At 40.5% G+C, this 24,495-nt stretch overlaps 4 protein-coding genes across 6 annotated transcripts; 2 read left to right on the top strand and 2 right to left on the bottom strand.

Annotated features, from left to right (window-relative positions):
* Positions 1-978: 978 nt before the first annotated feature.
* On the bottom strand, positions 979-6,164 carry srsf3b (serine and arginine rich splicing factor 3b). 2 transcript variants are annotated; one of them, XM_084416292.1, is made up of 6 exons: positions 6,049-6,164; positions 3,940-4,150; positions 3,717-3,851; positions 1,855-1,893; positions 1,511-1,597; positions 979-1,423 (listed from the first exon to the last, which is right to left on the bottom strand). In XM_084416292.1, the coding sequence occupies exons 2-6, from the start codon at positions 4,140-4,142 to the stop codon at positions 1,396-1,398; spliced, it is 492 nt and encodes a 163-aa protein (XP_084272418.1). In that variant the 5' UTR covers positions 4,143-4,150; positions 6,049-6,164; the 3' UTR covers positions 979-1,395. The 2 variants fall into 2 exon arrangements, with proteins under 2 accessions (XP_084272418.1, XP_084272417.1); XM_084416291.1 differs by having other exon boundaries at positions 6,043-6,161.
* A 1,277-nt stretch (positions 6,165-7,441) lies between these two features.
* pth4 (parathyroid hormone 4) lies at positions 7,442-8,260 on the top strand. The gene is made up of 2 exons (XM_084415867.1): positions 7,442-7,573; positions 7,913-8,260. Exons 1-2 carry the CDS (start codon positions 7,482-7,484, stop codon positions 8,178-8,180), a joined length of 360 nt encoding a protein of 119 aa, XP_084271993.1. The 5' UTR covers positions 7,442-7,481; the 3' UTR covers positions 8,181-8,260.
* A 1,165-nt stretch (positions 8,261-9,425) lies between these two features.
* apobec2a (apolipoprotein B mRNA editing enzyme, catalytic polypeptide-like 2a) lies at positions 9,426-15,667 on the bottom strand. Of its 2 annotated transcripts, none has more exons than XM_084417644.1 (3): positions 15,345-15,667; positions 11,579-12,102; positions 9,426-10,232 (listed from the first exon to the last, which is right to left on the bottom strand). In XM_084417644.1, the coding sequence occupies exons 1-2, from the start codon at positions 15,578-15,580 to the stop codon at positions 11,580-11,582; spliced, it is 759 nt and encodes a 252-aa protein (XP_084273770.1). In that variant the 5' UTR covers positions 15,581-15,667; the 3' UTR covers positions 9,426-10,232; position 11,579. The 2 variants fall into 2 exon arrangements, 1 of the variants encoding a protein (XP_084273770.1); XR_014628460.1 differs by having other exon boundaries at positions 9,429-10,837; positions 11,003-12,102; positions 15,345-15,585.
* A 4,317-nt stretch (positions 15,668-19,984) lies between these two features.
* elf3 (E74-like factor 3 (ets domain transcription factor, epithelial-specific)) lies at positions 19,985-24,279 on the top strand. The gene is made up of 9 exons (XM_084417757.1): positions 19,985-20,850; positions 21,052-21,165; positions 21,693-21,923; positions 22,014-22,160; positions 22,253-22,363; positions 22,448-22,540; positions 22,781-22,897; positions 23,241-23,436; positions 23,525-24,279. The coding sequence occupies exons 2-9, from the start codon at positions 21,060-21,062 to the stop codon at positions 23,628-23,630; spliced, it is 1,107 nt and encodes a 368-aa protein (XP_084273883.1). The 5' UTR covers positions 19,985-20,850; positions 21,052-21,059; the 3' UTR covers positions 23,631-24,279.
* Positions 24,280-24,495: the final 216 nt, after the last annotated feature.

A 24,495-nucleotide genomic window follows, 5' to 3' on the forward strand; every position in this document is an offset into this window, starting at 1 on the left:
TCTGAACATACACTTCCTGCTAAATTAGATCTTGAAATTAAGCTCCGGACAACTTACAATAAAACCTCAAACAAGGTTCAGATGTCAATATAGTTTAATATTTAACCAGGATGTTCAGCGAGTCAGTGATCACTACTGTACACAAACATGAAATGTTCACAATGCTAACACTATAAACGGCTACAAAAACAAAGAGGTTTTGTGGTAACACTTAATTTCAATAAGGTTATTCATTAGGAAAATATTCTACTACTATAACAATCTAAATTCTACACTTACTAAAAATAAAAGAGCACAGGTTGTATGTTTAAACAAATTAAAATAACTACACAAACTAACAAGGGACAGCTGTATTTTTATTATCTAACATTTGTAAAGATAATAAATGCTGTAAATGAAAGCTAATGCATAAACATCTTGATTAACCCTGTATGAACTCTTCATCACTTGTAATTATTGGATCAAATCCGAGTAAATTAACACTTAATCAAATATTTATTTGTAAAAAGTCCCCCGTGGTGAAAATCCAGCTTTAAATGTAGTTTGTGTGTCTATGTGGTGTTTTTAATCTGCTTTAACACAAAGCATGTGTAAGTTCATAAGTCGACACCATTGCTGAGTATTTCCTCCTTAAAACTGCAGTGAACCAAAGACAGTCTCAAACACACACTTTGAAATCGCTGGTGTTTCTGACGTCACAAACTACCTTGTAACCAATCAGATCAACGTGTGATCGTCAACGAGTGATTGGAGTGAGTGGAGGCGGGGCTCATTTGCATATTTATAGAACCACGTATACTAAATGAGGCAAGGGTGTCGAGTTACATTCTAGATATCTTAAAGCATGAAGAATTATTCAAGGAAAAAAAAGGCATCAAGTCTTTTTTGTGATCAAAGATGAGTTTTACAGCGGGACTAAAATGGCCAATTATTAAATTAAAACAACATTGTAAAAATTCACAGAGACAGGATATTTTTTGTAATGAGTTTTAATTCAAATCAACATTATAATCAGTACAAACACTACAAGGAAAAAAACAAACGAGAATGAAAACTGTTCTTCATTCCACCCCCTGCTGGCGACACAGTGTCGTTACATCGTCCCCCTCTGATCGCACACAAACACAAAGCAAAACGCTAGCGGTCGAGCTCAGGCGACAGGAAATGAGCTCATCGCAGCAGGACCAATCACATTCACCGGCAAAAACACAAATAAGTCTTAAAAGTGTGAGATGGAATGCCGTCGCATTAAAACTGCAGCTACAGAAGGAAACAGAACCGCTAAAATAATGTTCATAAAAAAAACAAAATAAATGGGGGACTCTGAGCAATAAAGTCTTTTCAAAGTTTTTGATCGACGGTTTCCCGTCACGACATTTTTCTCTGTGTCGTGGTTCATTTCCGGTCATTAGATCTGGAACGACTGTAAACGGGGGAAAAAAGTTGAGATGTGAGCTCGGTGTTGGACGTCATTTCCTGGCCGGACGATATAAAGTAGCGAAACTCTTACCTCCTCGATCGTGAGAAAGATCGCGAGGGCTTGTGGTTCCTGTCGCGGGACAGCGACCTCTCCCTCCTGCGCTCTCTGGAAAGAGATCTAGACCAAGTCCAGAACCAGGGTTATTATAGTCAACTAAAACCGTGAAAGTGCTCGTAACTTGAAAAAATTTTTTTTTTTTTTAATTTAGTTTAAACAACGTACTAAAACAACTAAAATAGACGCATTTAAAGTTACCATAAAATAAACTGAAAACATAAAAATAAAAACCGATTTAAAATATTGCAAAACTATAATAGCATCTCAGTGAAACAAAACGTTGATAAAGTGCCGTTTTCCTGCGCGTAAACTCTTACCTGCTACGACTGCGACTGAAGCTCCTCCTCCTGGGCGATCTGAAGAAGAGAAGAGAAGAGCGAGTCAACGCGGTGGCGATCGACACACGAAGGCACCTCAAAAGCCCTGAAACTCCAGCCTGCTAACAGTCACACACTCGGCACCGCCCTGATACAGGGGTGGAGTGGAGATCTCGCCACATGAGCGTTCGCTAAGAGCGTTACGCTCCAGTACAGAGAACTACACAGTAGAAAAACTCAACGCACTGCAAACAACCCCAACAGAATGAAGACACTGAAAGAAAGCAAGAGCAGCTCTCAAAGCCCACGCTTCTTATGTAACCTGAACCTCCGCTTGGGCTCCCCATCAGCTTTTGCCTAATCTTAACGGAGTCAAGATACCAACCCTGTGTGTTTCAACTCTCAACAGGAGATTTCTCCTCATCTTATATCTGTATTCAGCATTAAACTGTATGAAGCAGGAAAAACTTACTAGTCTTTCGGTTTTCAACAAGCTAGAAAAGGCGAAGGGGTGGCGGCCGGGGAGCAGAATTGGCGGGAAAGTGTAGGCCAGATGCTGCTAGCTGATTAGCTGGCTTGCGGATGGGGGCTGGATGTAGTGGATTTTTCCTGCTTTTATTGGTTAGCCGAAGGCTGTTGCTGGTGGTTGGTAGTGTAGACATTGGGGAACGTAAAACGCTGATTGGTCAGGAATGTGAAGTGGGCCGCTGCCGATTGGGTGTTAAGGTTGGAGGAGGAGGAGGAGCTGACAACGGCATGCTCAGGAACCAATGGGCTGGTGCGACCTGATGACTGGCCACGCCTGGGTCATGTGACACCAACCCAGCCAGCTGATTGGGGCACGCTGGTCACATGATGCTGAAAGAAGACTAGTAGACTGACTCAGAGGGTGGTGAGGAGAGGCATGGTGGTGACTCTGCAACGGGGTTCATTTTTATTAATATAGAGATGATAAGATAAGAAAATAAAAACAACCTTTTCATGTAAAGTTAAGTCAACAAAAGATTGCATTCCAACCATTACTAGAGCCGAGCAGATTACTGAAAACAAGCGACTGGGCTTTGCGCGGCCAATTCGCAAAGTTAGCATAATCAACATTGAATAGCGCTGCGCAAGAAGAGTGCGCGAAATCGCACCCAGGTCAAATTTCAATCCGAAATAAAGCTTATTTTTAGGAATTAAGGACAATTAAACATCCATCACTGCTAAAATTCTCATAAATGGTAGAAAAACCTCACTTTACATTTTAAATCAAGTAAACAAATGAATTATCGCAATGACTTAATATTAGCAGTAATGAGAATGTGGGTGTAAAAAAGGTGCTAAATTGTCATCAAAACACCATCACGATGCTAAAAGCAGTAACGCTTTACAATAAGCTCCCATTGGTAATGCAATACACTCGTTACACTAACACTTAATAAAATACTTAAAATTAACCAAGACTAATAATGATTTCATTGTTAGTTCATGTTGACTAAGAGTAACAAACAGAAGCTTATTGTAAAGTGTTAGCCTACCCAGAAAGCAATCAGAAAGCTCATTTTTGTTGTTCCAACTTTTAATTTCGGCGTGAAACGCAACCCGGGCGCCGTCATGAGATTAGCCCAAATAATCACTCGCGGTTCTGCATTTAAACAAAACTATCAGAATTTGAGAAGCCCAGTCAGATCATTGCTTAATGGTTATCAATGACAATGAAGATGGAGGAGCTAAAGATCTCCGTCAGATGCCCATCAGAACCGGGACACGTGGCACCGGCAGGGCAGTGGCATCCAGGACTGGCGAAGGGGGCAGAATCGCATTAGTTTCCTCTGAAACACAGTTTACAGAGAGACAGGTGAGCGGGAGAACGGGTTTACCTGCGCCGGGCGGGCGGGCTACGCCTTCGGTAGTCGTCGCGTGGACGTCGGCTCCAGGATGGAGGCGGACCCCGGTTACGAGTTCGCTTCTCGCCATTGGACAGCTCCACCCTCACTCGGCAACCGCAGAGAGTCCTGCGTGACCCGTCGATTAGACCAGAAGTCGTGAAGTAATTTGCTGATGATGATGATGATGATAACTAGCTTTAAGATCCACACTCACCGTCCGTCTAGTTCTCTGACGGCGTCTGTGGCGTCACGAGGGTCTTCGAATTCGACGAATGCAAAACCAGGAGGGTTTCTGGCCACCCAGACGCTCCTCAGGGGCCCGTAGTAGCCGAACGCCCTCTCCAGTTCCGACTTGTTCCCATTATTCCCAAGATTCCCAACGTACACTTTGCAGTCCAGAGGGCAGTCGCGATGCATGGCTCAATCTGCACAACACAAGAGTGCGAGGGGTTACATGTGTTATTTTTTATGTTACTCTGGACCACAAAACCAGTCACATGGGTCCATTTTTGTTTACTGCGATTTATACATAAGCTGAATAAATAAGTTTTCCATTGATGTATGGGTTTGTTAGGATAGGACCATATTTAGCCGAGATACAACTATTAGAAAACTGCAACAAAAAAAACAAAACGTTGAGAAAATCTCCTTTAAAGTTGTCCATTAATGTTGGCGATTGTGCTGCATCCACTCACAAAAATAAATGTTTTATATATATATATATTTACGGTAGGAAATTTACAAAATATCTTTATGGAACATGATCTTAACTTAATATCCTAATGATTTTTGGCATAAAAGGAAAATGAATAGCCTAATTTTGACCCATACAGTGTATTGTTGGCTATTGCCACAGATATACCCGTGCGACTCGTGACTGTTTTTTTATATGAAATGTTGATTTTATCATGACATTCAGTCAATAAATTTGTTTGAGTAGGCCTATGTGTACCGATCATCTCTTCCTCTACAATACTAGTTACAGCAGCAAATAAACGAACATCAGAGGGAATGATGAAAGATTCAGAACAAATAAATCATGTCTCATGTAATCCATCAATCAGTGTTTCAAACGCAGAAAGAAGTCAATAAAACAGCTTGTAAACAATAGTCACATTTACCTCAGGAAAGCCACTCAATGACCATCAACAGCGGTTTGCTAGAAAAATAACTAGATATAGAGATGAGCATTTTCACAAGTGTAAAGCACTGTAGATGATATTTTCACCCTTAGTCCGTTCTTCAACTGTTATGAAAACAATTATGTTATGGCCAGAGATTTACCCTTATGAAAATAAATCTTGGTTTTATTACAGTAAAAGTGTTAGCTAACTGTAGGTTTTTTTTGATGGATCATTACCATTTGTATAACCAGTTTTACTACAAATATCATGGTTAAACTATGGTGAGTGTAGCAAAACCATTGTTAATTTGTGGTTACCATTGCTTAACTATTATTAACCATGTGTTTTTTGGGGTTTTAACGGTAGTAAAACCATGGTTCATTTGTGAGGGTTTTTTTGTTTTGTTTTTAAATCACAAGAAACCGTGAAATATGTGTCGATACCCAGTCTTACTAGTCCACGTGTCGGTTGTACACTCATTTAAATAAATCCGAGAATGTCTCTATGATAATGATGCTAATGGAGGTGTGGCTGGTTTCGGTCTCCATCCCCCAATACCTGTCTCTCTCTCTCTCTCTATTGAATGGTGTTTGAGCACAATACAAAATAATTGTATTTGTCTTGCCCAAGAATTTGTAGACGAGCTTTGATACAACGACCATTCAGAGTCAAACACCGTCGCTTTTTACTTTGTGGTGTTTGAGTTCCTAATATGCATAAGTGTTTAATCTACTACAAAACTGCATTGTTACATATTTAGAGCAGAACGAAATAAATACATTTCGAAATAAAGACTAAATAAGAGCAGCGCCTGAAAATGAAATAAAATAGTCCTAACGTTACATAAATAACGACAAATCGCGTTATTTTTGCTTTTGTTCGCGACTCAAAATGGCGCACGACGACCACACGCGACTGAACACGGAATACAAAATACAAAACACAATGAAACACGAACTGTCTCTTTAACGTGCGATAGCTGCTGTAAACATAATCAAGATTAATGTTGATGTAACACGCGTGATTAAAGACTGGAAGTAAACTGCTAACCGCTAATCTGGGTCAATAGTAAAATGGCGCCTGCAAAAAAATGTGAGCAAAAAGGCTAAACCGTCTGCTAACGCTTGTGATAAAAAAAAACACAAACGACAGAATGAAATGCATTAGAACACAATGAAAGATAATAAACGTACATTTACCGTCAGCGTCGCGTGTTTCTGACCGTGTGTGTGTTTGATTCCTGGATCAGATCCGCTGTGAAATGGCGCAGCGCGGAAATACGGAGGCTCTCACGTAATGTACGTCCTTACGTAATGTACGTCCTTACGTGATGTACGTCATCACGCACGCAGAGGGGCGGGGCTTCAGACGCTGCAATCGATCATGAGATGCTCAAAAGCAACAGGGTTTTTCATGTCGGGTGGTTGTAAATCATGAAAGCTTTGGAATACAGACCCCAAATTGGTTGCTTTTAAAGAGACACTCTGCAGATTATTGCAGAAGTGAAAACACTTTTTTATATATATATATATATATATATATATATATATATATATATATATATATATATATATATATATATATATAAAGAAGGTTATATAAAGTTTACTGTAACTGTACTGAACTCAACATGCTTTATTTATTTACAAAAAATATATATTTTACAAAAGTATTTGTACTCTAAACTCAGCAGAAAACCAAAGCTGTGAGCCAAGTTGTGTTCCACATCTGAAGTTGACCACACAAATTGAGCCCTTAAAGGTTTAAAAGTTTTAGAATTTTGAGTGTTTAAGCTTTTAAATCAAATCTAATTTATGATTGTGTGATATATATCTATCTCCACATGTTTAAGTATGCTGTATGGCCACTGAAGGTTAATATTCCTCTTGTTATCTAGAGAAGGAAGAGAGTTATAGAGGTTTGGATTAACATGAGTCAGAACTCTCCCAGTAAAGTGTTTCTGTGGGTTTGTGGGGATCCGAGCGGTTGCTATTCAGAGAAGTTTGACTTTACAGAAATCATCATTATCTTCATCTTCATCATCATCAGGACATCCACTGCATTCCTCACCCTTAGAAACCACATCTGAGACGGTCGCTATGGAGCGAGGGTCTTCAGCGAAGCTCTTCTGACGTGGAAACACGTCGGCGCTATTGCTTAGTTCTGAAGTTCCAACGAAAAGGCATTTTAACTAGAACGCTTGTTATGGACACCAATAGCTGTATTGTTTAGAAGTTTTTCCCTTTCAACAAACCTTCCCGCACTCGTGTCCTAACCCTCAAACCAAGTCTCCGTCAGCTGGTTCTCTCAGCCTTTCTCAGCACATTCACAATCCACAAAAAAAGAAACCAAAATTCAGTCCCAGGAGCCTTTGAGCTCAGTGAGGTGAAGGAGAACTGGAACATCATTAATCAGGAGTTTGATCCATCCATTATAAATGACTGGAAGCAACTAAAGCGTAATTGGGGCTCGAGGAGGAGGAGCTTGTTTCCTCTGAAGTGCGTGATGTCACTTCCTGTGTCGGGCTGGCGGAGGTCTACATAAACCCTGAGAGCTGAGCGAGAGAGTCAGTAGCTTCAGGAACTCGGTGGTTTGTTGGTAAAGTGTCGTTCTGCTGAACGTGTGTGAGCTCATGTTTCTGATGTTGAAGACTCCAGGATCTCAACGACTCGCTTTCATGATCCTGATGGTGATCGCAGCCGTACAGTGTCAGGAGAATGAGAGGTACATCTATTTATCTATTCATCCATCTATCTATCTATCTATCTATCCATCCATCCATCCGCCCACCCGCCCGCCCATCCATCCATCCATTCATCTATCTATCTGTCCATCTATCTGTCTATTCATCCATCTATCTATCCATCCATCCATCCGCCCGCCCATCCATCCATCCATCCATCTATCTGTCCATCCATCTATCTATCTATCTATCTATCTATCTATCTATCGTTCTGTCTGTCTGTCTGTCTGTCTGTCTGTCTGTCTGTCTATCCATCCATCCATCTGTTCTATCTCTCGATCTTCTCTGTGGTTGTTCTGAGGTTATCTATCTCTCTTCAGCAGACGAGCGGTGACTGAGCATCAGCTGATGCATGATCGCGGTCGCTCCATCCAGAGCCTGAAGAGATTGATCTGGCTGTCCAGTGCGATCGAGGGTCTCCACACGGCCCAGATGCGCACCGTGACCCCTGAGGACCCGGACAGCAGGTGGCGCTCTCGGGCTCCGGGGCAGATCTACTCTCAGCCCGGCCACAAGAGGGCGCTAGAGACGCTGCTGAGAGACATGTACACACCTCACCTCACGCCAGGACTGCAGGCAGACAAATAACCACCTATTCAAACCAATGACAGTCCGACCCGTCTGTAATAGAGACAGAGCGACACGCATCATAATCTGAAGCCACGCCCACCGGGCGGGAAAACAGTCCAACCGTCTCCATTGACTTTGTATTGCGTTAGGGTTAAACAAACATAAAACAAAACAGTGTCTAAAAGCTGCTATGTGACGAGGTGTACAGCAAACAAGCTAAACAACCCAGAAATAAGTGTTTATAAGCTGTCGACCCAAAAAAACGAGCGTTTAAAGACACAAAAGTGGATATCGGCTGGAACGAATGGGTAAACAGTGGGATCCTGATGCTCAGTATGCACTAAAAATACACTATGTGTGCAGTAACATATAGTCACTGGTAAGTCAAATATCCAAATGTCAGTTTTATATATTATATCTCTGTAAGATGAGCTATTATTACGTTAGTTCTCAGAGTAATGAGACAAGCTGCTCTTTCTCTCAATCGCCTGTCTCCACTTTTGTGTCTTTAAACACTCGTTTTTTGGGGTCGACATCTTATAAACACTTATTTCTGGGTTGTTTAGCTTGTTTGCTGTACACCTCGTCACATAGCAGCTTTTAGACACTGTTTTGTGTTTTGTTATAAGTCATAAATGACGAGGAGGCAGCTTCACTCAGTACAGAGTCAGTGGAGACGGAGGGATTGTTTTCCCGCCCGGTGGGCGTGGCCTAAATGCGCTCTGTCTCTATGAGACTGAGTGAGTGGAGAAACTTTACCGAACAAAACTAGATCGCTATCATTATAATATACCAACGAAACTACGCTAGTTTTGTAAAGAAAAATGTGTTGATTAGAATGTAAGCGATCTAGTTTTGGCGCGTTTTCTACGTCTGCGCGCGCAGATTAACAGTCACCCGTGATCTTCACCTGTAAATCTGCCTGTAAGTCTTTTACATTTACCGTGATTTACCTTGGTTAGTACACGTCCAAAAACATTGGTATACGTATAAAAAAATACTATGGTGTTTTTGTTTTGTACATGTTTTGTTTACTTATACAGAGAATGTGTATGATGGGTTTCACATATCTCCCTGTTATGATATTTATCTGTATGTGTGGATATAAACAGATAGTATTTTGGATTTATTATGTGTGTGTGATTAAAGATGCTTTTAAGTAAACCGCTGTTCATAGCAGAACTCATTTCGGCTGAGACGCCTCAAATATGCTGAGGTGAATATTTGTGTGTTTGTTTCTGTAATACACAAAAAGAAGAACCGCAAACCAAAACAATACACGTTTTATTCGTTTTTCTAACAACAGTGAAGGTCGTTTCCCATTTAGTGTATTTATTTATGTCTTGCCCAACTATTTCATATACAGCTGCAACCCAAGTTTCAATGTATAAATACAAAACTCCTGAATTACCTGTATTTTACAGTGCTCAATATGAATTTGTGAATATAAAATGATAAATAAAGTAAAATTGAAGTTCCACTCAGCTAACAGAGAACGTTCTGACAAGGTTCTCTCAAAGTTAAAGACAAACGTTTTATTTCTGACGCATGTTCGTCATGTTGTTTAAATGTTTCTAATTGTTTCAGAATGTTCAAAAGTAACGTTCACATAATGTTTGAAGAATGATGTTAATAACCAAGAAAAAACATTTAAAAAAACTAGATTGTTTTGAACATTCAGAAATAACGTTTTGTTGTAACTTAATGGGAACATTGGCAAAACGTTCTTAGAACATATTTTTGCAAGCTCTGAATATAAATATAAAACAGTATGAAATGTGACATTTTGTCACATCAAAGAAAAGAAAACAGATGAACAAAACGCAGTGACTTCATTCAAACATAAAACTAATTATTAAAAAGTATAAATCCTCTTACTGCAGAAAACATACAGTAGTACTACAGTAATCCATCAGTTTGACAGGATTCTTGTACTTCAGGCTCTCGCTGCAGAAACCACGAGTAATGTTTAAACGTCTCTCAGCGTGTAGATGCAGAACGTGAAGGGTGGCATGGGTTTCTCTCTCACACACACAAACACACTCTCTCTTCGACTATCGCGTCATTATCCTGCAAAAGATAAAAACACTTGCTTTAATTAGCAAAAGGAGAGTTTGAATAGTCTAAATATATCAAACGTCACCGAGTACCGAGAACACTTCACAAACTGTGTTTGACGTTCATCTAACGTTTTTTTTTTTACGTTCAGAGAACATTCTAAAGAAACGTTCCATAATGTTTGAAGAAAGATACAATGTAATGTTCTCTTAACGTTCACATAACCAAAGAAAAAACGTTTATTAAACACTGGATGTTTTGAACGTCCAAAGAACATTAAAAAATAATGTTTTCATAACTCAATGTAAACGTTAGCAAAACGTTCTTAAAACATAATATTTTGTTAGCTGGGATACTATTACAGTTTTTATTAATATTTTAAATGTATTTGATTTCAGTTAGCAGTTATTTTATTTCAAGTAACAAACGTGTTTTTATGGTTTTAGTTTTCGTTAACTACATTAACCCCGCTTCGATGTCAATATTGGAGAGTGCTACATATTTATCTTTTTGGAGTGAATGATTCAATGATTCATTAATAAAGACTTCACTTGTTTCATACCAGAATGAATCTGTGTTTTTGAACGAATCTCTTGAATGAATGATTCAATGACTCACTCATAAAGACTTCACTTGTTTCATAACTGAATGAATCTGTGTTTTTGAACGAATCTCTTGAATGAATGATTCAATGATTCATTAACAGAGACTTCACTTGTTTCATAACTGAATGAATCTGTGTTTTTGAATGAATCTCTTGAATGAATGATTCAATGACTCACTCATAAAGATTTCACTTTTTTTTACTGGATGAATCAGCGTTTTTGAACGAATCACTTAAGTGAATGATTCAATGACTCATTTATAAAGACTTGTTTCATAACTGGATGAATCAGCATGTATGAACAAATCTCTCGAATTAATGATTCAATGACAAATCACTTGTCGCCACCTACTGGTGTAACAAAGTAATCGATACTATCGTTATTTGAAGCGCAAAGTTACTTTTAATAGGTGATTTGCTCTATTTTGATAGACTTAACGTAGACATTAGTGTTTATATCTTAACTATAAACTTTTGTCCCAGTACTTTTGTGATAATTTGAATTATTGTGTGGTTGAAAAGACTGTTTGTGAAGCTGTTTCATATCTATTCATGACAGCGGCTCTCTCTGGATCAACGGCACCGCAAACACAGATTCCAATGCTCCGGTAAGATCTTGTCAAAGGTTTAATAGCCACAGCCGAATCATTGTAGTTTAGGAATAAGATTGTGTGGGCGTTTTAATCAAGATGGCGATCTTTTAACGACTAACAGTGCAGCTCTAGCGTGTCGTATGTGAGTGATCTTCTCTTACATCACTGCAGGATGTCAGCCAATTTATCTTGATAGTACTCGTAGTTCTCCTGGCAGTCCTCCCACAGCGTGAGCTGCTCCTCGTCGTTCTCTACGAACGTGTCCCAGGTGTAGGTGAAATCCAGCGGCTTCATCATGCGCAGTTTGCAGCCGGCGGCCGCTAGCGCCTTTAGCCCCGTCTGGATCTCAGGCTCCTCCCAATCGAAGAGCCGCGCGGAGAAGATCGTCAGACGAACGCTTTTCCTGGCCTTCAGGATCTCCGTCAGCTTCCCGGCGCAGGCCGCACACGGGCTGGACGACATGTACCAGGTGATGGTGTATTTGCAGGCTGGGTCGTAGTTGGGCAGGACCTGCTGGAAGAAGGCGTCCTCGGCGTGGGCACCCGCGTGCTCGTCCTCGAGGTAGCCGCGGAGGAGGCCGTCCGAGCCCTGGTCCACCAGGTAACACAAGAAGGTTTTATTGCGGCCGGACGAGTACTCGACGTTCTTGAACTGGAACTTGTAGAAGAACGGGTCGATGCGATCCCTGTGGGCAGATAAAGCGGGTGAATTCAAGACCTGAACACTGGAACCTCTTCACATCACAAGGTGTATTGCTCAGATTAGTCGCATGATTCTTATGAAATCATTTAGTGGCTTGATTTTTGTTATATCAACTTCAAATTTGGAACACAGCTCGATTTTCTAGCAGTTTTAGAGTCCAGGTTATTTTGTAAAATATGTACTTTGTGTAAAATACAAAATGTTTAGTTCACACTCTAAAAAATCTTGGGTTCTTTTTTTCTACCCAAATCCTGGGTTGAGTCTTTTGGGTTATTTTTTCAGTGTTTGGGTAGTTGTGTTACCCAGATCCTGGGTCAGGCGTAACAACCCAGTATTTGGGTAGTTTTTGTGTTACCCAGATCCTGGGTCAGACGTAACAACCCAGTGTTTGGGTAGTTCTTGTGTTACCCTGCTCCTGGGTCAGACGTAACAACCCAGTGTTTGGGTAGTTCTTGTGTTACCCTGCTCCTGGGTCAGACGTAACAACCCAGTGTTTGGGCAGTTTTCGTGTTACCCAGATCCTGGGTCAGACGTAACAACCCAGTGTTTGGGTAGTTCTTGTGTTACCCTGCTCCTGGGTCAGACGTAACAACCCAGTGTTTGGGTAGTTTTTGTGTTACCCTGCTCCTGGGTCAGACGTAACAACCCAGTGTTTGGGCAGTTTTCGTGTTACCCAGATCCTGGGTCAGACGTAACAACCCAGTGTTTGGGTAGTTTTTGTGTTACCCTGCTCCTGGGTCAGACGTAACAACCCAGTGTTTGGGCAGTTTTCGTGTTACCCAGATCCTGGGTCAGACGTAACAACCCAGTGTTTGGGTAGTTTTCGTGTTACCCAGATCCAGGGTCAGACGTAACAATCCAATCCTGTCACAAAACAAAACAATCCTGTCACAGCATATTTCGGCTACGAGTGAAACGCAGCGCGGCGGTCCAGCGAGATCCAGCGCCGTTACCGTGGAAACGGGACAACAGAGACTGGTCGATTACACTTGAATTACTTATAAATGTTTGATTCTTACTTCCAATATTTGTTAAACAAGCTTAAATGTATGCAATATGTATTCAAAACTATATAGAAATGCTACACTGTAAAATATGATCGAAAATAAAGGAATTATCATGCAAACCAGTGGTTTTGTGGAGTATTTTTGTATACAATTTTAAGTTAATCCGTAAACATTAATTCATGTATGAACTTTAGTAAAAACTAATCAACCCAGTATGCTGGGTTAAACAAAGAACCCAAATTGCTGGGTCAAATTAACCCAACGTGTTCTGTCCTAATATTTACCCAGCCCTTGGGTTGAAAACAACCCAAATTGGGTTGTTTTTAACCCAGTGTTTTTTAGAGTTGCTTTACACTAAACTAAACTTTTTACAATTTCATTTTTTGATGTTCTTCGACTTCTGCAATAATCTGCTGAGTGTCTCTTTAAAAAGAACCAACTTTAGGTCTGTATTCCAAAGCTTTCATGAATTACAACCAGTGAAGTTCATGCTACGCTCCAAAAGGTGGGTGAACTTTTCCAGTTTACAGGTCAAATGTGCATCTCGGCTGTATTATTCCCCAGTCTTTGGCCTCGGCGGGGGGTTCAGTGGTGGTTTTACACAGCTCCTTCACAGGCTGACAGATGGAAGGGCTGTCGGGGTTATAAATACCCTCAGCGGAGTCTGACCCATATACAGAACCCGGTGTGTCGTGAGATGCTGTGGTTTGGAGGCATTGTGTGTGTTTGCTGCCAGATGAACCTGGCTGATCTTTGATGAGCACCTGCTAGTAGATGATCCACAACAATTCACAGCTTTAATGTGTCGACAGAATCAAACCCATCAGCGTTATCAAACACGCTTGGCTTCTTAAGCGGATTCGGAAATGCAAATATCCATTTAACCCTTTAGAAATCCAACAATTGTCTCTTAAATATCGCAACTGTGCTCTAGATACCAATTAAAAATCTTCAAATGAGCATAATATGAATATATTCATCAACATCCACATTGATTTTGCAGCTCTGGATGAACACTACTGACACATTTGGGTCTGTTTTTATTTCTCTTTGTGAATTTTAGGCTATTTTAGCCTGAATGAGATGTACCTGAGAACTCTGATGGACTTCATCAAAAACGTTCTTCAATGGTTCTCAAGGTTCACTCGAGTCATTGTCATTAAGTTCTGTCTGTTAAACTCTGAAAAATGCTGGGTTGTTTCAACCCAAATTTGGGTAAAATATGGACAAACCCAGCCATTGGGTTAAATTTGAAATGAAATGAAATTACATTTTTAACCCAACGTTTGGGGTTGTCCATATCTGACCCGAAATTGGGTTAAAACAACCTATCATTAAACTTACTGGCGCTTCAGGTTCTTCAGATTGGTGTTTTGGTGTCCGGATTCTTTAAAGCACCAGATGGATAGCGTTATTTTTAAGAGTGTGTTCTTTAGATAACACACAGCAGACAGCGAGACACATCACCGCCTGTCAGGAGCGACCTTGGTGGGGGTTGGGTTGGATTGATCTGCTCTACACAAGCTTTGACCCAAACGTTCACGCATTTCCCAGCAGATCCACAGATATGTTCTGGAGAAACACTACCATGTTTGGCTCCCCAAAGAAACTTTCAAAGCTCCGTTCGCTTCCTTAATAATATAAATAACCCTTTAAAGTTGTTCCATGGTTGTTAAAGGTTCTTCATCAATGCCAATAAAGAGCGTATTCCAAGTCTTCTGAAGTCACAAGATGGAACAGACCCATAATTATTCATTTATTCCCTGAAAATCTTTGCCATTGGTGTTTGTGTAGATTCACACACTCCACTAGAAGAAGTCAATGATCCCAAACACCATTGGTTCTCGCATATCATGTGACCGATTGTGATTCAGCAAGTTTGTGAGCAAAAGTGTGATTTAAATGTTGGCCTGTTCCTCACACAAAACTATCATAAGACTTAAGAAGACTTGAAATTCAGCGCACGAGTAACATCGACTACTTTTACAAAACTTTCAAGGTTTTTTTCTATAAGTGTGAAGAACATGTTAATAATCGGAAGAAGCTTTTGTGCAATGGAACAGTTCTACGGATCCTTCATGGAACCATTGATGCCAATAAAGAACCAATAAAGATGTTTTCTGTCTTCGCACACTGACAAGGTTGACCTAAACATCTCCTGTTGTGAATGAAGTGTTTTCTCCTCGTCTGATGTTCTGTCGAGGGTTTCCAGACTCACCCGGTGATGATCTCGAACGGCGGCAGCTCCATCGGCTCCGGTTTCTCTCCGTTGGCCTCGGCTCCGTTCTCGGCACCGGCCTCTCCGTTCTCCACCTGCTCCTTCTTTCCATTCACCTCAGGTTTCTCTCCTTCTTTAGGAGGCTTCTCCTCTTTCTTTGCCTCATTTTCTGCTCTTTCTTTCCTCTTTACGGTCTGACGAGAGCCGACGCCACTGCTGCTCTTTCTGTCGGCCATATCTGAAACTAAACACACACACACACACACCTCAGTATTTATAACAGCACTAGAGTGTGTGTGTGTGTGTGTGAGCAGCTGTCGGTCTGTTCTATTAAAAGACCTCCTGGCCATAGAGGTGATAGATAAACGAAATCTTACACAGGATATATAGCATCAAACGTTGGGCATTTCTTTCTCGAATATTGCAGCGCATAGTGAAGTAAAAGCATTATGAAGTTGGTTGATTAATATCCAGAGCTCCAATATAAGCAAAGAAGAAGCTCAAATATAAGAAAAATAAGTTCTAAGAACTTTTGCTATTAAGTTATGGAAACATTATTTCTGAATGTTACCTGGACGCTAAAAATCGTAATGTTTCTCTTGGTCGTGTGCACGTTACGGAACATTCATTCTTCAAACATTATGGAAACGTTACTTTAGAATGTTCTCGAACGTTCTGGGTCATTAATGTTTTTATTAATGCACTATTACTCTAACACACTGAAAGTATGTCATTAAACAGAGGAACTACTTTGACTAATATATTGTAACTCACAACGAATCAACCGATATAAATATTATCTGTCCGATAACATCTGTCCGATAACATCTGTCTGAGGTGCAAAACCAAATCAGGAATCTTTTATCGTTCAAACGTTCATTGCTAAAGAGATTTACGTCCGAAAGTATTAACTTTGCCTCGGTTCAGGGTTATTTTATCATTGAAATAATTTTTTGTTGATTCGAATTCGTTGTATTTGTATATTTTTCATTTTAAGTTTAAGTGATTTTGTGTGCTTTTTCATGTGTAGCCTATTAGTTTTTGTTTTTAATCGTTTTTATACAGTTTTAGTTAAGTAAATTAAGTTGGAGTATACATATATATATGTATGTATGTATGTATATGTTATATACATATATTAACAGCTAACATGTAGCTTATTTTATTTTAAGTAGCCTAATAGAAATATGAAGGAACGAACTGGTGTGACGTCATTACGAACAAAATCAGGCCCAAACCTCGCGTTCAAAGAAGTCACCGACGAATTTCGAGTGAGTTCAGTTGATGCACTGGAAAAAAAATTATATTCGTAAGAAATTGTCAAATACAACCCCCCCACCTACCAAAACAAAAACAAAAAAACAACAACCTTGAAACATGTTAAATTAACTTGAGAAGCAACTCTGCATTAGACTCGCTGTTTTCATTGACTGTATCTAGAACATAAGTAGGCTATATTTCGTATAGCAAATCGTAATATTGCAGTTATTATGCTTCTTAAATAGCGTTTTTTTTTCTTGTAATACTGGATCGCCGCCAGCGGACGGCGTAATTTACATACGTGTGGGCGTGAGCGCGCGCTTTACCTGATAAACTCCTGTCAATCATTCTTTTAAAAGCTGTCATTCTCTTCTACTGAGGTGATGAGCATTAAACAGAGGCAGTGTGTCGTCGTAAACCAGACACGCTCCTGGTGAAGTGTTTGTCTCGACTACAGACGAGATCGCTATTGTTCACGTTTAGGGCTTAGTTTTCTGTAAAGCTGCTTCGAGACAGTTAAAAATCTTGTGAAACACGCGTATATGTGATGTGAATAAAAGCAGTGGGAACGCCAGAAATAGTTCAAACAACACGGAGTCGCTAGCCGCGAGTTAGCGATTTTACCTCAGAACCGTTCTCATACTTATAGGTGGTGTGTGTGTGTAAAATTGAATATAATAACTTAAATGGGTAGAAAAACACTTTAGCCTAAATATTTTCTAAATAGGCTAATATTGTACAAATAGTTTATATGAAAAAACGCGACCTTTTGAATGTTAGTTTGATGGTCCCTCGCATGAGAATGATCATGTATGGAAGTCGGTGGCATCTAAAATCCCCTGATCTAGCCTATTGATATCTAAATTCATGTACCATGGTATTTGCATGGCATGCCAGGGTATTTCCAATAATATCACGCTAATGTAAAATTATGCGTATAAAAATTATGGTAGCAACATTGATACTTTCTGGTACTTTTATGTAAGTAAAAACAAACAAAAACAAGGAACGTGTCCAAAAAATTCCTGATGTTACTTTTTTGTTGTAGTTGTAGTTCCGGGATGTGTCCAGATGGTGGCAGAAGTCTCACACTGATGGAGTTTGAGCGTGTTAAGCTTTAACCTCCTTAACTAACCGATCAATGGAGTTAATAACAGAAGGAATTCCTCTCCGTCACACTGACCTTAATGTTGAACTAGATGTGGTGAATATATAACAGCTCAGACCCCGAGCTGAGCACAATACTCTGACACAGGGACTTCCCAATGATTTACCTCAAGATTATTAGGATAACAACCCAAACCGAACCCTTTGTGGACAACTTTATGTGAAAATAAAGCATGCATCTGCAGTGCATCCATATTTATGTATAAAAGTTAATCATAATGGCTTCAGACCACCTTTAAACTCTATTTATGAATCTTTTTTACTTTAGTCACTAAAGTATAGCCTGAGCATCATGAGAGCATTTATACATGCGTTAAATGTGACCTTTTAAAATATGACTGATATGTTATGCTGATCTAATTCTCTCTCTACCCCCCCACCCCCCCACCACACCACACCACACACACACACACACACACACACACACCCCACCCCACACCACACAGGTGATTATTTATTTATGATCTTATCTCGCCTTCTGTAGAAATCATCAACATCTTAAGTCTGAAAACAACAAGCATTTTTATTTGATTACATTTGCAGCTGCACGTATTCTCTGGAAAAAACACATGGACACACACTACCAGCCGAAAGCTTAATCGCTAACATTCTTAATGTTGTTAAAAGAAGTCTCTTATGCTCACCAAAGCTCATTTATTTAGAAACAACAACAACATGATCACATGATCCTTCAGAAATCATTGTAAAATGATGATTTGATGTTTAAGAAACATTCATTATTATTATTATCATGTTGTGCAAAAAAAAAAAAAAAAAAAAAAAATCAGGATTCTTTGATGAATAGAAAGTTAAAAAGATCAGCATTTATTTGAAATATAATCTTTTGTAACATTATAAATGTCTTTACTGTCACTTTTGATCAATTTAATGCATCCTTGATTAATAAAATAATTGAATTTCTATTACCCCCTCTATTCTTAAATTAGAATAGAGATATGAGAGAGAGAGAGAGAGAGAGGGAGAGAGAGAGAGGGAGAGAGAGAGAGAGAGAGGGAGAGAGGATTAAACAACTTTTATTTAGTCATCATTTATATCTCATTCACATTCACAATAATAATATAATAATAATAATAATAAAATGTAATATTCAAAAAAATAAATGAAAATACATATTCTTTTAAAAACCTAAGACCAATTGATCATCATGCACGACACATAAAACCTCATTAATACACCAAATTTCACAAAAAGCAGGTACATTATTTGTGAGACTGTAATATGTAAATTCCATCCTCAATCTTGCTGCCACCAGACTCACACACATTACTCTAGAGTTCGTTGCTGCCAACTCTAGGCCCTTATTCTTTCTTGTTTTCCATATGGCCAATTTTGCTGTCCCTATTAGATAATTCAATAAACATACTCTCCTTCTTAATAAAAATCTATATTTCAAACCTCCTATAAATATTTCGAGAGAGAGAGAGAGGTAGAGAGAGAGAGAGAGAGAGAGAGAGAGAGAGAGGGAGAGGGGGAGAGAGGTAGAGAGAGAGAGAGAGAGAGAGAGAGAGGGAGAGAGAGAGAGAGAGAGAGAGTAGGGGTACGTGACAGACGCCTCCGCTCATTCATCTTCACTCAAACCTGTTCACTCGCATTCCTAGACATCGTTTCTTCATCACGTGACGTCGACGAGGAGGAAAAAGACCTGCAGTGATGAGGGGAAATGCGATGGAAAAACCTAAAAATGGATCACGTACATCACATGATCAACTGCTATTTTTAGTGACGAATTGCGTAAAAATAGAGTAAGAATAGGAAATAGCATATGCATGAAACCCATTCACACATGGTGTTTTACTCTGAGTACCGCAGTAAAACAACTGGAACAAAGACATGAACTGCTTCGGAGTTAAGCATCACTCGCTCGCTGATCATGATCTTCACGCACAATAACAGAATGATGTTTACCATCACCTACATCTACTACAGCACTCAGCCGTGTGTGAGAGACGCAGACAAACACACACACACACACACACACACACACACACACACACACACACACACACACACACACACACACACACACACACACACACACACAAACACACACCAGCCAGTCCTGCAGCAAACTGAAACCTGTTATAAATTTACACACATACAGCGACGGTAAATATTGACAGAAATGACTTCATCCCTCCAGGTCTAGTTGAGTGTGTGTGTTTGTATGTGTGTGTGTGTGTGTGTGTGTGTGTGAGAGAGAGAGAGAGAGAGAGTGTGTGTGTGTGTCTGTCTTTCTGTCTGTATGAGTGATTGTGTCTTGAGTGTGTGTGTGTGTGTGTGTGTGTTTTTGTGTGGGTATGAGTGTGTGTGTGAGTGTGTGTGAGAGAGAGAGAGAGTGTGTGTGTGTGTGTGTGTGTGTCTGTCTTTCTGTCTGTATGAGTGATTGTGTATGAGTGATTGAGTGATTGTGTATGAGTGAGTGTGTATGAGTGAGTAAAGTGTCTTGAGTGTGTGTGTGTGTGTGTGTGTGTGTGTGTGTGTGTGTGTGTGTGTGTGTTTTTGTGTGGGTATGAGTGTGTGTGAGTGTCTGTGTGTGTGTGTGTGTGTGTGTGTGTGTGTGTTTGTGTGGGTATGAGTGTGTGTGAGTGTCTGTCTGTGTGTGTGTGTGTGTGTGTGTGTGTGTGTGTGTGTGTGTGTGTGTGTGTGTGTTTGTGTGGGTATGAGTGTGTGTGAGTGTGAATTGCCCTGTAAAGAGTGCCAGTGTCACATTATTTGCTCGCGTTTATCTCAGAATGTATGTTAGCTGTGTTGTCATGTTTCAAGTTCACGTATCAAGGTCTGAAGAGCCATTGTCAGGAAAAAGGGTTGAGTGGCCGAGCGAGAAAGAGAGAGAGACATTCGCTGGAATTCCCCCTCCCAGGAGACTCACCTGGACACGCCTCCGCCAGCGCACTATAAATGTGCTTCAGAAGCTGCAGGTGCACCAGAACACCTTCAGATCCTCTCAGCACTGAACCACTTATGATAAACACGCATAAAGACGACTGGATTATTACTTAACAGCACTTACACTGGGATTTTATCTGGAAACCAAACTTACATCTGACTAACACGACAGGTAAACTCGCCTTTGAAAAGTTACAAGCGATTTTGAATTCAGAACATTCAACATTTGAAGTGGATTGGATTTCGGATTCAAACAAAATTCATGTATAACTTTTTGATGACAGGTTTTGATTCACTTCAGATGTTGACTACTGTATTTTTGATTTGCACGGTTGGAGATGAAGTTACATGGGTATTTTTTTGCATCTTGCAGAATTCACAATGGCGTCAAGCGAACTCAGTCTAATTCTCAACAACGCGAATGCCAACTTGTACCCTGAGCCGCAGCCACACTTGAGCATGATCAACTTCAACAGCAGCACAATGGGTAAGTTCTTGACATCCCTTTCTTAGCGGTTAATAACTAATGATCTTTGCAACGAAAAGTGAATCAATCTAAAACTAACTTTATCTGGACAATAACTGCTGTAAAGCCTAAACAATCTCTGTTACTGTAATCTCCTATTATCACTGTAAAGCTGCTTTGAGACAATCTATATTGTTAAAGCGCTGTATAAATGAAGGTGTCTTGACTTGACTAATGTTACGGGATGCTTCCTATCACTCAGCCAAAGCCCAGACTTGCCGATAATCTCTCCTCCCTGCAGTCTGACCTCAGTTTCTGACTCTTAAAATCATTAACCCGAGCAATGTTTAACTTGGCGCGCAGGAATGCTTTCTTTACGGGCTTTCAGCAGTGTTGACACTGTGATCAAAACCTGACGGGGGGGGGGGGGTGTCAACACAACAGATAGTTAAACACACAACAGAAGCTCCGGCCCTGGAGACAGTAAAGTGTTCTTCTATTGTTAGATCTGTGAAACTTAACGTACTTTAAACCTGTTCATCCGGCAGGCCCCTGGGACCAGGTCAACCCGCAAATGTGGACCAGACAGAACGTCCTGGAGTGGATCGGCTTTCACGTGGAGGAGAGCCGGTTTGATGCGAGTCTTCTGAATATGAACTACTGCAACATGGACGGGCTCACATTGTGCGCCACTTCTAAAGAATCATTGATGGGCATGTTTGGACAGAGGTTTGGTGGACGGCTTCACCAGAACCTAGAGAACCTAAAAGCCAGATATGGTGAGTGACTTGTTTAACCGAACCCTTTTTCTTTTGGAAGTTGAACCCCTTGGGAATGCATTACCAACCTTGATTTGCTTGTATCTACAGCTAATGACTTGTCTGAGAACACCGTTCTAAGTGAATCTGAATTAGACATACTGGAGAACATCCTTCATGATTCATTTCCCTTCATGCACGGACCAAACCTCGGACCTCTGCTGGAAACCGTGGTGGTTCAAAGCTCAATCCCAACAGGTGAGTCCACTTTCTGACCTTTAAACCCAATCCATAGTGAGCAGCACCAACTTGCCCGAACTGGAAACAATAAAGGTATTCTATTTCCGCAGACAATTCAGAGACAAAATACAGTTACTTTGACGAGTACACCAACCAGCTGACTCCAGAGAGCGACCACGGATACGACTCCCTAACCGAGAGTTTCCAGAGTTCCCACGCTGGTACGCATCTCCACTAAACTCGAATCAATTAACTCTTTCAAGGAACATCCTGAAGTCTAACCTCTTTGTTTTCGTCCTCTTCAGGCAGCTTTCTGAACCCGAGCTCACCCGAGTCCAGCAGCAGCAGCAGCGATTCAGACCCTGAAAACTCAGAGATACCTTTCTCCGTTAGCTCAAGTAAGTTCTTCCGAAGCTCAACCTCGCTCCTCGAGGCCTATCAACCTGCAGAGGCTAGTCAAACACACCTGTACCAGCTAATCAAGGTCTTCGGGATTACCTGACAGGTTGAAACTAAACTCTAAACTCTGCAGGAAGGTGGTTCTCGAGGAGCCGTCGATAGCTGGGATGATGAAGGGACAGAACCCCGAATGATCCAAGAGGTAGTTGTCTAACGTTTGAATGCTTCCTTTTCCACAGAGATCACTGTAAAACAAGAGCCTGGAAAGAGCCAGAAGAGAGGTAGAGGACGCCCTCCAAAGCCCAGGGATAATGAGGGATACGAACACTTCATTCAGTCCAAAAAGAGCAAACACGGTAAATACGCAAAACTCTATTTAAAACATCCCAGCAAGCCGTTAAAAAGACTTGGGCTGAAAATTTGGGCTGTCAGTGAAAATTTAATAGACGTCTAAACCAAATCTCAAGACAGACTAATGATTTCATTTAATTTCTTTGTTATCTACTTGATGACTAGTCTATTCTTGGGCTACGGTTTAGACATCTGTTAAATTTTCACTGACAGCCCAAATGTTGCCTTGTTTTAGACGTCTGAGCCGTGTTTGGACGGCTATTAGACGTCTTTTAAACGCAAAATTGCTTGCTGGGACCTGATGTGGAGATCAAGTGTGATAAGAGTCTAACAGGACTTTAATTGCAGCTCCAAGAGGAACCCACCTTTGGGAGTTTATCAGAGATATCCTGATTCATCCGGAGCAGAACCAGGGTCTGATGAAGTGGGAGGACCGAAGGGATGGCGTATTCAAGTTCCTCAAGTCCGAAGCGGTTGCTCAGCTTTGGGGACAGAAGAAGAAGAACAGCAGCATGACGTACGAGAAGCTCAGCAGAGCCATGAGGTAAAGGACTCAATTCTGGGATCAAGGGTGGGATTTGTCTCTGTGTCTGGGATCGAGGAATAATTGAAACTCTTGCTCTTTCCCACAGGTATTACTACAAGCGAGAGATTCTGGAGAGGGTTGATGGACGCAGGCTCGTCTACAAGTTCGGGAAGAACTCCACCGGTTGGAGAGTGGAAGAGACCGGATACTAAAGAGAGTCGCTTCTATTCAAACGTAGAGGTTTTGGTCTCCGGCTTAATGGGCTTGAAGATTAAAGATCCTCGCTTTAGAAACACACTCTTCCCAGAGGGAAAAGGTTTCACAGAAACTGTAAGCCAGTGTTTTGGCTAAAGTAGGTTTTATGAACCGGTAAAAATTGTATAGTGGGGCTTGTCTGGTTGGATTGGCGCGCGGGCGTGGCCTGGATCAGACGGTATCGCTACACCACTTAAAGACTCTGTAAACACATGTTCTACACAATGGTTGAACTGTGAGAGAATGTAAAGCTTTGTAAAGCCTCTTTGGTATTGGGAAATGAAGTTTCATGCGTAACACTGTTTGTCAGGGCAGACTGACCGAAGAACACGACGGTGGTTTGAAGTTTTGTAACGTTCACATTTGCTGTATATACACATGTATGTAAAAAGGACTATATATTCTTCACAATACTTGTCAATCGAGTACAAATCAGATATATCACTGAAGATTCTGCTCAATTTTTTTTATGTGATTTGTTAAGTCACTGGATAATGTGTATGAGGATTTCCTCGCAGATTGTATACTATAACTATTATGTATGGCATATATTTGCTGTTTCGTTTGTATGAGACTTTTCTAAAATAAAATTTCTGATGAAAACTCTCGTTTGATGCGTTTTTATCTTGTAGTTGGTGCCTCACCCTCTTGAACTACGTTCCACTCAAACTTATTTCAACAGTTACTTTATATTTGCTCAAGTCTTGTTATCAGAGATCACAGGTGTGTTGTAAATGAGACACTTCTGTATGAATTTCAACACGAATATACGCAACAGCTTGCACAGAATATGGGATGAGCACTACCTGAGTTATTGCACAT

Source organism: Rutilus rutilus (genome assembly GCF_951802725.1).
Source record: "Rutilus rutilus genome assembly, chromosome: 8".
In the NCBI taxonomy this organism is placed as follows: domain Eukaryota; kingdom Metazoa; phylum Chordata; class Actinopteri; order Cypriniformes; family Leuciscidae; genus Rutilus; species Rutilus rutilus.

Coding starts and splice junctions, on each gene's coding strand:
- apobec2a (XM_084417644.1), bottom strand. CDS start 15,580: ATGGCCGACAGAAAGAGCAGCAGTGGCGTCGGCTCTCGTCAGACCGTA. Junction 12,103..15,344: donor CCGTTCGAGATCATCACCGG/GTGAGTCTGGAA, acceptor ATCTGCCCACAG/GGATCGCATCGACCCGTTCT.
- pth4 (XM_084415867.1), top strand. CDS start 7,482: ATGTTTCTGATGTTGAAGACTCCAGGATCTCAACGACTCGCTTTCATG. Junction 7,574..7,912: donor CAGTGTCAGGAGAATGAGAG/GTACATCTATTT, acceptor ATCTCTCTTCAG/CAGACGAGCGGTGACTGAGC.
- srsf3b (XM_084416292.1), bottom strand. CDS start 4,142: ATGCATCGCGACTGCCCTCTGGACTGCAAAGTGTACGTTGGGAATCTT. Junction 1,894..3,716: donor AGCCCGCCCGCCCGGCGCAG/GTAAACCCGTTC, acceptor TCTCTTCTTCAG/ATCGCCCAGGAGGAGGAGCT. Junction 1,424..1,510: donor TCTTTCTCACGATCGAGGAG/GTAAGAGTTTCG, acceptor CCCCGTTTACAG/TCGTTCCAGATCTAATGACC.
- elf3 (XM_084417757.1), top strand. CDS start 21,060: ATGGCGTCAAGCGAACTCAGTCTAATTCTCAACAACGCGAATGCCAAC. Junction 22,161..22,252: donor TCAAAGCTCAATCCCAACAG/GTGAGTCCACTT, acceptor CTATTTCCGCAG/ACAATTCAGAGACAAAATAC. Junction 22,898..23,240: donor GTCCAAAAAGAGCAAACACG/GTAAATACGCAA, acceptor CTTTAATTGCAG/CTCCAAGAGGAACCCACCTT.